We start from the raw sequence: 13,912 nt of genomic DNA on the forward strand, positions 1-13,912 counted from the left end.
GCTTCAGGCCAGGGGACAGCCTCAGACTAGGGAACAGCCTCGGGCTAGGGGACAGCCTCAGGCCCAGGAGACACTCTCAGGGCCAGGGAACAGCCTCAGGCCCAGGGGGCACCCTCAGGGCCAGGGGGCACCCTCAGGGCCAGGGGACACCCTCTGGCCCAGAGGACACCCTTTGGGCCAGGGGGCACCCTCAGGCCAGGGAACAGCCTCAGGGCCTGGGGGCACCTCAGGCCAGGGTCCAGGTGGCCCCTGGAGTGAGGCTAGGACAGAGGTGCTTTGGCCAGTGGCTCCTGCCAGGGCATGTGCTATGCTGAGTCCAGTTGCCTGCCCTGGCTCCTTTGGGGTCCCAGATAAAGGGGTGTGGTCCTTTAATGTGTATGCTCCTCCATACTGACTGGGGGGCAGATATGTACCTTTTCTCTCTAGGCTCAGAGTCCCCCAAAGGCGCCATTGGCCACATCGTCCCCACCGAGAAGAGCGTCCTGGCCGTGGAGAGGGGCAAGCTGCTGCTGCCGCCCGCCTGGAGCAGGACCTTCTGCTGGGGCGCCGACGACCTCAGCTGCTGTCTGGGCAGCTACGGCTCCGACAAGGTGAGGGCCAGGCTGACGGCCTAGCGATGGGACAGAGGTGTCAGGTGGGCGAGCTGAACGCAGGCAAGTCCCGGTGCCCCTGTCCCCCACGTGGCTGTGCCCAAGCAGGAGCAAGAGGGGTCACATGACTGTGCCAGGGCCATTGTGGGCTGAGCCGCTGACCACCTTCCGAGGAGTGAAGCTCTCAAGTTTGTGCGAGTCATGCTGTCTCCCTCAGGTCCTGATGACGTTCGAGAACCTGGCTGCCTGGGGCCGCTGTCTGTGCGCTGTGTGTCCATCCCCCACGACAATCGTCACCTCTGGGGACAGCTCCGTGGTCTGCGTATGGGAGCTCAGTATGGCCAAAGGCCGCCCCAGTGGCCTGCACCTCAAACAGGTACCATACCTCAGGCAGGAGTGGGGGCCTGGGCAGGTGTAGTCCCTAGGGCAGGTGTAGTCCCTAGGGCAGGTGTAGTCCCTAGGGCAGGGGTGCCCTGGGCAGGTACAGGCCCTCACATGCCCCAACAGGGAGGTATGGAGGTGGCACAGGCTCTGGGTCATGGAGGGCACCATTCTGTGCCCAAGGTGGATTTAACAATGAGAGGGTCTGCATGCACATCAATGCCAGTGACACTGGTGTCCTGCCCTCGGGACATGTGGGGGCCTCTGCCCTGGCACTTCTCTGTGGGCAGCCGCATGCTCCCCTCCACAGCCCTGTAGGTGCTGTGTCATCCCTGCACAGGGGGTAGGGGGAGAGGTGCAAGGAGCTTCCATAACTCATCCAAAGTCGTGGCGCCAGGAAATGAAAGGAGGAGAGGCTGTGGCCGGGGGTGAACAAAGCAGCCGGGGTGGTGGGCAGCAGAGGACTCCTGGTCCCACCTCACCAGGCACCGCCACGCACAGTGAAGGGCAGGCACCCACTGCTTCCGGATGACCCGCACCCGCACCTGATCCTGTAGAGCAGGTGGTGGTGTTCTACTTTCAGAACTGACCCCAGACAGGTCGGGTCTGCATTCCAGTCCAGGTCTGTCCAACTGTGAGCCCCATGCCCTCTCCCTGTGCGCTCTGGAACCTGCCCAAGACCCCTGGTGGCACTTCCCCCTCTAAAATGCAATGTTGTCTGATGTCTGTTTGGTCATTGGCCACGTAGCCCTAACGTAGCAAAACCAAAGCTAATCACACACAGCTGACCACTGACCGATTTCCTCAGTGGGACACGTTTCCCAGGACGTGATCTGGGTTCTCTGTGTGTCCAGGCCACCCCGGCACCCGTGCGGTGCGCGGTGGCCCTCGGTAGCCATGCGGAGGGATGTGCTGGGGCTGCACTGGGGGGGGAGGGTTCGTCCTGCAGAGGTGGCGGCACCCTGAGGGGCAGCGGGCAGTGAGGGCAGGGGAGCCCTCTGCTCAGCTTGGCGCTCCTGCCTGCCCTGGTGCACGTTACTCCTTCCTTCCCATCCGCCGCTGTGGCCCAGGGCTGGCTCTATTCCAGAGCGAGGTGAAGACTGCAGTGCCCTGTGTACTGCCCCCTCTCCCAGGCCCCACTCAGGAATGGTGAGAGGCACAGCCCGACCCCAAACTGGCGTGGGGGCCGGGGAAGCAGCCCTCCCCCGTGGCCCCGGGCCCCCCAGGAGTGAAAATGCTCTGTGGAGCCCACTGACAGCATAACATGGAACTGACCCTCCTCTCTCTCCCCAGATTCGTCAGGAGGAAAAGGTGTGGGCCGTCCTTCTAGGCAAAGTCAAACCCGTACCAGGGCCTTGGGGCCCCAGGCTACCAGCTGCTGAGCAGCGGGGCCTGTCCCCAAACGGTAAACAGAGAAGTCATCATTAAATAGCTCCACAGACAGATTTTGAAATTGTTTTATTTTAAAAGAGATTACACCATTAAAGACAAATTTCAAACTCACTTCAAAGAAGAATGATTCCCTATAATCCCCATAGAAGCTGCCCTGTTGCCTGTGTCCACGCGGGCACACACATCCACGCCTTCCTGACCATTATGCGGTTGTGTTCAGTCCGCGTCCACCCAGCCTATCAGATTGGTTTTGCTTTCCTACAGTCTCTATAATTCACATTTCATTTGTTCCCCAAGATTTCATTTCCTGGGGATTACATTTCAGTTGGTCCCTGGCACCGACCACAGTCCCGTCAGCCACTGTTTCCAAGCGCGAACGGACTGAACAGGCGGCAGGCCGCATCCTCCGCAGGTGGCTGGTCGCTTCTGATGAATTGTCTCCTTGAGACGCGTTTTCAGACGCGGAACTGGAGCAGCGACACGCTGCTCTGTGGCAGCCCCGTTGCTTTGCGGTGCCTCCGCGCTTAGCTAGGAAGGCCCGGCTCACCACGGCACCCGGCATGAAGCAGCATTTCCAGAGGCCTTCATTTATTTAATGTTTGCGACTTCACTTCGGTCCAAGATGACATAATGAGGCATTTTAACTGACGGTGGAGAGAGGTGTAACTCTGAGGAGCAAAGGAACTGGTGGAGGACACACTGAAGCTGCCGCCCTCTCTGGCTTCCCAGGCCTCTCCAGGGGCCGGCGCTGCTGCCTTTGTGGGTCGGGGTGCCTGTGTGTGCTCTCCCCAGAGAGCAGCAGCCCGGCCCCGCTAACCCGCTTCTCTCTCAGAACCCCAGCCTCCCTCCGGCCCCTGGCCGTCACTCTTCGGAGTCACTGTGTCCCCTGTGGTCAGAACTGAGGCACAGACTTAGCTCACCCTGGGAAGAAGCCAGAAAGCGCACGCCAACCCCCCACTTTCCTCCATTCAGACGGTTTCTGTGTTCCCTGACGACCCAGATCCTCCGTAGGCCACGCCCAGAACCTTCCAGCACATCCGGTGGTGCCATGTTAGGTTCCACTGAGGACACGGAAATCCGGGGCAGAACTTTTCATTGCTGTGACCAGGCAGGTGACAGCTTTGACCCAAATGAGCACTGTCTGTTCTGAAGATGGAGGTTTACCACCAGGGAAGCGGTGACCACATCTCAGACGGCCACCTCCGCATCCGGTTCCGGAGGAGAGAGGCACGTGCGTGTGCAGCAGCCTCACAGCACCCACCTGAGCCTCTGGTGGTTGCGACCACGCCCGTGCCAGTAGCACTTCCCAGCTCCTGGCACGTGTCTCTAGGGAACAAGCCCTCAGGCCAGATCTGGACTACACCTGCCTCAGGGAGTACACCTGCCCCAGGGAGTACACCTGCCCTAGGGACTACACCTGCCCTAGGGAGTACACCTGCCCTAGGGACTACACCTGCCCTAGGGAGTACACCTGCCCTAGGTCTACACCTGCCCTAGGTCTACACCTGCCCTAGGGAGTACACCTGCCTCAGGGAGTACACCTGCCCCAGGGAGTACACCTGCCCTAGGGACTACACCTGCCCTAGGGAGTACACCTGCCCTAGGGACTACACCTGCCCTAGGGATTACACCTGCCCTAGGGACTACACCTGCCCTAGGGACTACACCTGCCCTAGGGACTACACCTGCCCTAGGGAGTACACCTGCCCTAGGGACTACACCTGCCCTAGGGATTACACCTGCCCTAGGGACTACACCTGCCCTAGGGATTACACCTGCCCTAGGGACTACACCTGCCCTAGGGACTACACCTGCTCTAGGGACTACACCTGCCCTAGGGACTACACCTGCCCTAGGGACTACACCTGCCCTAGGGATTACACCTGCCCTAGGTCTACACCTGCCCTAGGGACTACACCTGCCCTAGGGACTACACCTGCCCTAGGGACTACACCTGCCCTAGGGAGTACACCTGTCCTCGGGACTACACCTGCCCTAGGGACTACACCTGCCCTAGGGACTACACCTGCCCTAGGGACTACACCTGCCCTAGGGATTACACCTGCCCTAGGGACTACACCTGCCCTAGGGACTACACCTGCCCTAGGGACTACACCTGCCCTAGGGACTACACCTGCCCTAGGGATTACACCTGCCCTAGGGACTACACCTGCCCTAGGGATTACACCTGCCCTAGGGACTACACCTGCCCTAGGGACTACACCTGCTCTAGGGACTACACCTGCCCTAGGGACTACACCTGCCCTAGGGACTACACCTGCCCTAGGGATTACACCTGCCCTAGGTCTACACCTGCCCTAGGGACTACACCTGCCCTAGGGACTACACCTGCCCTAGGGACTACACCTGCCCTAGGGAGTACACCTGTCCTCGGGACTACACCTGCCCTTAGGGACTACACCTGCCCTAGGGACTACACCTGCCCTAGGGACTACAACTGCCCTACGGACTACACCTGTCCTAGGGACTACACCTGCCCTAGGGACTACACCTTCCCTAGGGATTACACCTGCCCTAGGTCTACACCTGCCCTAGGGACTACACCTGCCCTAGGGACTACACCTGCCCTAGGGACTACACCTGCCCTAGGGACTACACCTGCCCTAGGGACTACACCTACCCTAGGGACTACACCTTCCCTAGAGACTACACCTACCCTAGGGACTACACCTACCCTAGGGACTACACCTTTCCTAGGGACTACCTAAGGGTCTGACACTGAGTCGGAGTCACCCACTGCCACATGGCCGACTGGCTCTGAGCCTGGCTCCATCGGACTTCAAAAGTCACCCCTGTTAGCTATGACCTAAGCTCCCTGCTTTCTTCAGGGTCGCTGTGTTTCTGAGGTACCTCAGTGTGGTGCCCAAACTTGAGTGTGGGTGAAAGCTCCCAGGTTTGAGAAGACCTGGGGTGGGCTCCATGGAGTTTCTAAGCCGTAGTCTGGGAGAGGGCCCGAGGGTCTGCCTGTGCAGCCAGCTCCCAGGGATGTGTATGCTGCCGGCTGGGGTGCACGTAGACAGAGCCTTTGAGACACATACAGGGGACAGAGCACAGGTGCTGCCGCCTCTGCTGGGTTATGATAAAGGGACACTGCTCCTCCCAGCTGGGCCTCAACCCGGGGACGGACGGAACTGAGGGTAGCCATGTGTGCACACTCACTCACACACACCCACACACACACACATACACACACACTCACACAGGCAGGTGCCTCCCCCCCACACACACAGTCTCACCCACACAGTCACATACACACATACACACACTCTCACATACAGTCACATGCATACATACACACACACATACTCATACATACATAGTTACACACACCTTCACTCACACTCATACATTCTCACATACACACACATACTCATACTCATACACACACACACTCACATATAACTCACGTAATAGACACACACTCACCCTCACACGCTCTCATACATGCACATAGCCACATACACTAACACACTCTCACACATTCACACACACACTCACATACCCTGCAGGCTCTGGAATCACTGAATCACTCCACCACTGTTTCCTCACCTGGGCCGGACAGTAAAAGGAAGAGTGGAGCATCTCATCAAGCAGCTGGATTGCTGGTCCCTCCCCTAACCTGTAGTCCTGTCTCTTGTCCCAGGCCTTGTACGGACACACCCAGGCTGTCACCTGCCTGGCAGCATCAGTCACCTTCAGCATCCTGGTGAGTGGCTCCCAGGACTGCACCTGTATCCTGTGGGACCTGGACTACCTCACCCACGTGGCCCGCCTGCCCACCCACCAGGAGGCCATATCTGCTGTGGCCATCAGCGACATCTCGGTGAGGCCCCCTTTCTCAATATCTGTGTCTTTGACATGTCTGTGAGCCCTGCTGTTTGCATGGTAGGTGGTGCCCTCAAGAAACCCAGGGGCTGAGCGCATGGAAGTTGAGAAAGCCCCAGATGTGTGGAGCATTCTCTACACAGGCAGGATGGGGCCATTAGCATGTGCAGCACGGGGGTCTAGGTTTCATTCTGTGCTTCCTTCTCTTCTCCCTTGGGATAGCGGGGGCAGTGGGAGGTCTCTGTTCTGGCAGGGGGACCATGGAGTGTGGCAAGAGGTTGGCTTTGGTGAGGTGTCTGCTGAACTTACTAATTCAGCTTGTTGCCTGCAAATCAGTGGGGACTCAGCAGGTGCCTCTGGTCTCCATGGCAGGAAGTGCTGTTGTCTCTCCATGCTGGCTGCCTATGGGGAAAGTGTGTGTGTGTGTGTGTGTGTGTGTGTGTGTGTGTGTGAGAGAGAGAGAGAGAGAGAGAGAGAGAGAGAGAGAGAGAGAGAGAAATCTCAGTGTGGAGTTTCTCCCAGGCTAGAATCCCCATCATGGGGCAATGGGGCATAGGCTTATCTGAGGATGCTGAGGCCCACATCAGCTCATAGATAACCCCAGGTCTCCCGGGAAGGGGCACAGCAGGAAAGGGGAGCATGGGAGGAGGGGAGATGATGGAAGGGCTTCCTAGTGCCAACTTTGGCTGAAAATGGTGCCCGGGTGGACTTTAATCCAAAATGAATGTTACGTGGGCAGATGGAGGGTGGATAGATGAGTAGATCGATGGAGAGTGATGGATAGAGAGGTGGATGGATGGATGGATGGATGGATAGATGGATGGGCAGATTGGGAGATGCATGGGTAGATGGATGGCAGAGGGATAGTTAGATGGATACATAGGTATGTGGGTGGCTGGATATTTGGGTGAACTAGTGAGTGGATGGTGGATGGAAAAATGGAAGGTGAACAGATGAATGAGTGGGTGTATTAGGAAGGGACCAAACCCTGATCTGCAAGAATGTAAAGCCTAGAATGAATGATGTCCCCGGACCTCAGAGAAGACTTACATCGGGACAACAAGTTATTGAACTCAACTTGTCCAGGAGCCAACCTAGTTTACTAAGTACCTGCTGGTCCCAGTGCTCAATGCTGGGCAGCCATGGTCTCTGGCCTCAGGCAGGGACTTGGGGGAGCCCAGCCCGGGCAGTGGGGGAGGACACAGCTCTGACCTCCCTTCTGTCGGTAATGCAAGGTTCAAAGGCCTGGCGCTATGCATCCCTGTGACAGTGGCCACTAATCCACTGGACACAAAACTAGACAAGGACTTGAGGAGCAAACACTCTGGATATAAACATTTAGAAGATGCAGTGGGAAAATTCCTCCTCAGACATTCCCTCCAAAGGGACGTTGTTCAATCTTATGAGCCACATGTAGCCATTTGAGCCTCTGTACTCTGCCCTCTACCCCGTAATGTCCAAAACTTATTAGGGACAAGGATGGCCGGCCAGGTGCAGGCTCTGTGTACACCCCTTCCCGTCAGTATACTGCCAGGGAGAGAGCTGTGAGGAGTCCAAAGGGCAAGCCCACCAGCATGTGCAGGGAAAGCAGTGTCCAAGCAAGCAGAGGTGTAAGAAGCTTGGACCTCACAGCTGCGCGAGTACGCAAGGCAGACCCAAGTCAGCGGGAAGAAGGTGGTGTCTCAGGAGGTCTTGGGGCACCTGGTTAGTCTTCAGAAGATGGCGGGTTGAGGGTGCTTGGTGCACAGACTGAGAGCCTGAGCAGGTGGCTGAGCAGGAGGCTCGGGGGCAGGCAGTGACCCCGCTTGGAGTGAAGCCAGGTCTCCCTGGCAGGGCACCGTTGTTTCCTGTGCTGGAGCCCATCTGTCCCTGTGGAATGTCAACGGACAGCCCCTGGCCAGCATCACCACAGCCTGGGGCCCAGAAGGAGCCATAACCTGCTGCTGCATGGTGGAGGGGCCAGCATGGGACGCAAGCCACGCCATCATCACTGGAAGTCGCGACGGCATGGTCCGGGTAGGTGTGTCTGGGGTAGGAGGAGGACGCGGTACAAGAATGTGTTCATCTTTATTCTGCTCTCTTCCTCCAAGGGTCTGAACCTGCAGACTGCATGAGACCATTCCAGACCAGGTCCCTGTAGCAAGTGAGGGCAAAGACAAGGCTCTTTCCAATATGTGTGTACAATTTATACAGACATACCCTCACATAATGAAATAAACATTTACCACAAAGTATGAAAGTTGAATGGCCAAATGCATAAGAACATAGCCCAGTGGTAAAAAGAGATATTTGTACCATTCATTAATCTATTCACCCACTTGCGCACTCATCTACCCATCCAACTATTTATATCTCTACCTACCCATCTATCTATCCATCCATTCATCCACCCATCTATCCATCCATCCAATAAAAGATCCACCCATCTGCCCAACTATTTATCTCTCTCCTTCCTTCCTTCCTCCCTTTGTTCTTTCCATCCATATATATATCCTCCCATCTACCCTTTCATCCATACATCTGTGAATCTATTCAGCTACCCAATGGTTTGTCCAACTACTCATCCATCCATCCATACATACATACATACACCCAACCATCCATGTAACAGTCATTGAACTCTGGCTCTGTGCCAGTCACTTTATATAGGGCACACAGACAGTAATGATAAACAGGTCATTGTCCTCAGATACTCATATTCCAGAAGAGGGGACAAGCAGAAAATATACTCATGTGGTTTGTGCTATCATTAGGATCATTGAAATGTGCTGTGGATCCTCTGAGGGGGGCCTTGGAGAGGGGGAGCATCAAGAAACCAAGAAGGGAAGGAGAGAGAAACATTGAGGTGGAAAGAACAGGATGGGATAAACAAAATACAGGTGATTTTTCTGTGACTGACAGGAAGGATGAAGGAATGAGTAAAGATAAAAAACAATTAAGAGACACATTCAAAAAACTGTCAATTGAATTCTACATTTTATGAAAGGAAATGTTAATTGATTACTACAAGGTATTCAAGAAAATGCCCATTGAATTTTGTAAGCATTTAGGAAAGCTCGCTCCTTTAGCCTTGCCCTCAGAGGCCTCTACACTCAGTCTCAGAATCATCATGGAGATGACACTTCAGGAAGCAGAACGGCTAACATGGTGGATATTCTGAGAGGAGAGTCCATTTATTTCCATCACAGGAGGTTGCGTTTCAACTGATGTCTAAGGACAAGGGGGAGTCAGAGGGTCTGGAGGAGGCCATACAGGTGGGGGCCAGCTGCCCGGACAGGAGAGACGAGGCTGAGGAATCACCTTAAGGTCCCATCTGTGCCGAGGGGCGCAGGGTCTTTGCAGAGAGCAGGGTGTCAGGAGTTGGCTGCAGGGTGAGGAGGCCACAGGTCTGGGCTCAGTGGCGCATGGTCCACATGGTCGGCCAGAGGAGCGGGCTGGCTGAGCATCAGGTGCTTTTCTTCATCCCCCCCCCCGCCCCCCATTGCTCAGCTTGGGAGCTGAGCTCCTGCATAGCCCAGAGCTCACAGAAGCATCTAAGCATGGAAGTGGAGGCTGGTCCTTGGCCTTTGGCGACAGAAGTCCAGACTCAGCAAGTGCAAGCCCTGTGTGGTCAGCCTGAGGGTACTGACAACATGGCTCGGACCAGGGTCAGAGGGTGGAGGCCCAGCTGCTGAGTGTGAAGGGGGCCCCGGTGGGGTGGCAGCAGGACGAGAGGGCATTAGCTAAGTAACTTGGTTATAAACTGGCTGCTGAGCCTTTTCCTTGCAGGTCAGGGGTGAGGGAGATGTACATAGGGGTGGAGAGGGAACCATCCGAATGGCAGCTTGGCTAACACTTTGCACAGGGAAGCTGGAGCCTAAGCAACCTTTTTCCCAAGAATTCATGAACATCAGCAGCGGCAAGGCACCCTGCCTCCCCCTCCCCGGAGGGTCCCCGCTTCCCGCTGTGACGGAATGGGATGGGCCCTGAGCCTGCAGAGGGACCACTTCCCCCGCCCATAGCGACTTTTCCTTCCGGCAGATTTGGAAGACCGAGGACATGAAGGGGTCTGTTCCTGGGCAGGTGGCACTGGAGGAGCCCTCGGCTGCGCCCACCAGCCCAAAAGGTGAGTGCCCCACCAGGGGTGCAGCCAGCAAGGTGCCTTTGCTGGCTCAGCCCTCCCTCTCCTGCCCCCTCCTCAGCCCCAGGGCTGCAGCTGAGTGAGAAGGAAGCGGTCATGTGCTTCTGGGTGACTTTGGGCGAGTTACTGGACCTCTCTGTGCCTCAGTTTCCTCCTTTCTTGCAGCTGTCATGGAGACGTGTGTTGTTCAGGGTTGAGAGGGCATTAGCTAAGTAACTGGGTTACAAACTGGCTGCTGAGCCTTGTCCTCCTCTCTTGCAGCTGTCATGGAGCCCAGGGAAGCCACTGGGTCTCTCCGGACCTGCGAGGTGCTGGGGAGGCAGGAGCACAGTTTCCTGCTGGAGGCTGTGGGGTGGGCAGCAGCATGGAGAAGCTCTGCCAAGTGGCGGCCTCGGCCTCAGCCTGCAGGGACCCTGAGCTCTGGCGCGCGCGGCTTGGCTGTGTGAACGGGGCGTGGGGGGGATTGTCAGGGCCTCCTGAGCATCTGGAAGGGCCACACCTTGCAGCGCTTGACTCTCCCTCCAGCTGCCTGGATGGCTCCGCAATGTCCAACTCCCCAGCCAGGGCCTGGTCCAGCTGGAGAGCCAGGCTCCAGGCAGGAGCAAGAAGGGGTCGCGCCATATCCCCAGCGAGAGGACGGTCATAGGCCGCAGCCAGCCCTGTTCATCCAAGCTCACCCCACCCAGCTCCCCACGCGAGTTCCTCAAACCAGCTGGGAGGGTCATTGGCATTGGCATCGCCTGGGGGGTTATTAAATGCAGAGCCAGGTCCTGTGCCCAGCCCAGCCCCCAGGAAAAGGTTGGGGCTGTTAGGATTTCGTGTCTGTCAAGTGCCCAGGCGGCTCTTGGCACGCACCCTAGGATGAGAACCGCTGCTCGGAGCAGAGCCTCTTGGGATTGGGGTAGAAAATGTGTCCCCCTGCTGCCTCCACGGTGTCATTGCTGCGCCTGAGGGAGAGCGGACACGAGCAGCTCACGGGGCACACGGTCCATGCATGCTCAGTCCTCGTGGCAGCCCTGTGCAGTAGACGTCTCCATGACAGCTGCAAGAAAGGAGGAAACTGAGGCACAGAGAGGTCCAGTAACTCGCCCAAAGTCACCCAGAAGCACATGACCACTTCCTTCTCACTCCTGCCACCAGGGCAGATGTGACCACTGCCGGGCAACCTCCATCACAGCTAATGCCAGGGAGCCACGGTCCTCACTGCCAGCCCGTCTTCTCTGCCATGAGCGCAGGCACCACCCAGCCTTATCCTCCACGCTGAGCCAGCTTAGAGCTAGCAGATGCAGGTGCAGGCGCATCAGCCTCAGCCAGTGCAGGTCGGCTGCCCATGATATTGCTTCAAACTTTGTCAGAAAGGGGCCAGGATTGGGCATGACGCATGCATGTGTGCATACATGTCCCGTGTCCTCAGGTGCCACAGGGGCAGGAGGAGAGCCTTGAAGACACGAGGGCACGGCACCTGTGCGCATGTTCTCTGACTTCCGCCTGGAATCCGTTTACTTGTCAGTTGCAGCGGGACCTGCCAGTTGAGTACAGTTTACTTGAGGAGCCCCTCAGAGAGTTGGACTCAGTCTGGAATGTAAAAGTGCTCGGGGCAGCTGGTTGCTCAGGCTTGTCCGCAGCGCACATGCACACGCGTGTCCTGGTGCACAGGCTGCCTGCACACCCAGCAGCCACCTGGGGCAGCGGGCAGCTGCCTCCTTCCCGCCCAGACGCCAGCCAAGTGGCTTCACAGGGGCAGACGCAGCTGAGGTCTCTCCATCTCGCCTCCGCACTGAAGGAATTACTGTCTGCCCCCAAATGTGGTCATTAAAATGAGCGAAGTAACAATCATTGAGTTATATTTTTTGAAAAAACATTCTCAGCATTTAATTATTGGTTGTGGTGTGAGAGGATTTAGATAAGTTGATAAAGCCAACTTTATATAATTTATTTTTACTAGGCAATTAAGGGCTGCATTACATCCTGGCAGCAAGGTATTGTGGGGCATCTTATTAAGCATAAAGCCAGTAAACACTGATGAACAATTTTGCTGAACTAGGCATGCAATTTAGAAAGCAATAATACACAAATCCAATTTGGTCCACCACGGATACGCGGCACGTCAGCACATGTAACTATCACAGCCGGCAAATTAAATTGGGACGGCCCTTTTTGCAACAGCACAGGCCAAGATTAAATATATTTTCCCCTCAATTTAGCAAGTTGCTGACCACAAATATAAATATGTGTGTGTGTGTGTGTGTGTGTGTGTGTGTGTCCCTCGTGTGGGCGCACACGTGCATGTGTGTGAAGCCACTTGGGCTTGCTAACTGGATCTCGCACGCTCCCCACAGGTCACAGGTGCGAGAAGAATCTTGCCCTGTGCAGAGAGCTGGACATCAGTGTTGCTTTGACAGGGAAGCCCAGCAAGACCAGCCCTGCGGTGACGGCTCTGGCCATGTCCAGGTAACCACAGCTTGGCTTCTGCAGGCCTCCAGCAGAGGGCGCTGTGGCCACCCCGGGGGAAGTCTGGGCCTGGCTCAAGCAGCCTCACTGTGGGACACAGGACTCAGGTCAGGTGGCCATGCGGGGCCCTAGGAAATTAGGAAATGTATTTTAGCACATACATGTCCCTGCTCTCTCTCATGGAATACCCATGAATCCACAAAGAAATCCAAAAGGTGAAAGTAAATTGCTTTGTGATTTTATCCTAAAGAAGGCCTTTTCCTGAGGCCGCTGCCGATTGCAGTGTTTATCCTATTAATGCCGGGAGGGCTCTGACCCCATGCAGAATAGCCACATGTCAGAGGCCACAGGGCCCCGCTGCATCTCAGCACCGGAAGCACCTGGGGAAGCCGGAGGCAGGGGCAGGCTCGCGGTGCGGGACTGCAACCTCCATGCTGGCCATCTCCTGGCTGCGGCTGGGATAAGCTTCCTCTCACAAGCCTGTCTCTTCTTTCTCTTCCCAAGAAACCAGCCCAAGCTCCTGGTAGGCGATGAGAAGGGGAGAATATTCTGCTGGTCAGCAGAGGGGTAGGAAGGAAGAGATGGCAGTGGCCCGGGCGCAGCAGCCGTGGCAGCTGCAGGGATGAAGCTGTGCCTGGACGCCTCCCCTCTCCTCGGCTCCCGGGAGCTCGGCCTTGCCCTGCACCATCGTGGGCTTTTACAGACGGGTGGGAGCTCGGGGCTCCTGTGAGCAGCATGCTGGAAGCCGGGACCCTGACAACACCTGCTCACCAATCACATAGGATCGCCTTTCAAAGAGCTTCTTGCACTGAAAAAAACGGGGTTGCTTACTGAAAACTAGTGGGAAATACTGTATTGTCTTTATTTTATTAAAATGACTATTTTCCGAGTGTAAGCGCTCCTGAGTGTGACGTCGCCACCCTCTCCAGGCAGCCTTTGCATCTCTCTCCTTAGGAAGCCCAGGCTCAGGGAAGCCGCCCTCCTGCCTCCTTCGTCAGACCCTCCAGTGGTCTTGACTGCCCTGCCGGGCCTCGCGGGGAGTGAGGGGCCTCACTCAAGAGGCTTCCGTGGCTGAGGCACAGGCCTCGGACCTGAGGCTGCCCAGTGCAGGCACAGGGCAGTCCGCCTGCAG

General features: G+C 56.6%; 1 protein-coding gene across 1 annotated transcript in view; it reads left to right on the plus strand.

The window, feature by feature from the left end:
• Positions 1 to 13,673, plus strand: part of WDFY4 (WDFY family member 4) — a gene marked incomplete at its 5' end in the record, with an annotated part of 233,527 nt that extends 219,854 nt beyond the window's left edge. The window contains 7 exons of the mRNA XM_081104486.1: positions 406 to 590; positions 808 to 966; positions 6,028 to 6,207; positions 8,043 to 8,225; positions 10,230 to 10,314; positions 12,669 to 12,780; positions 13,285 to 13,673. Of these exons, the coding sequence (XP_080960612.1) occupies positions 406 to 590; positions 808 to 966; positions 6,028 to 6,207; positions 8,043 to 8,225; positions 10,230 to 10,314; positions 12,669 to 12,780; positions 13,285 to 13,351 (971 nt within the window). The 3' untranslated portion in view covers positions 13,352 to 13,673. The remainder of the gene's footprint in view (positions 1 to 405; positions 591 to 807; positions 967 to 6,027; positions 6,208 to 8,042; positions 8,226 to 10,229; positions 10,315 to 12,668; positions 12,781 to 13,284) is intronic.
• Positions 13,674 to 13,912: the final 239 nt, after the last annotated feature.

The sequence above is a fragment of the Myotis nattereri genome (genome assembly GCF_964212035.1).
Source record: "Myotis nattereri genome assembly, chromosome: 13".
Classification (NCBI taxonomy): domain Eukaryota; kingdom Metazoa; phylum Chordata; class Mammalia; order Chiroptera; family Vespertilionidae; genus Myotis; species Myotis nattereri.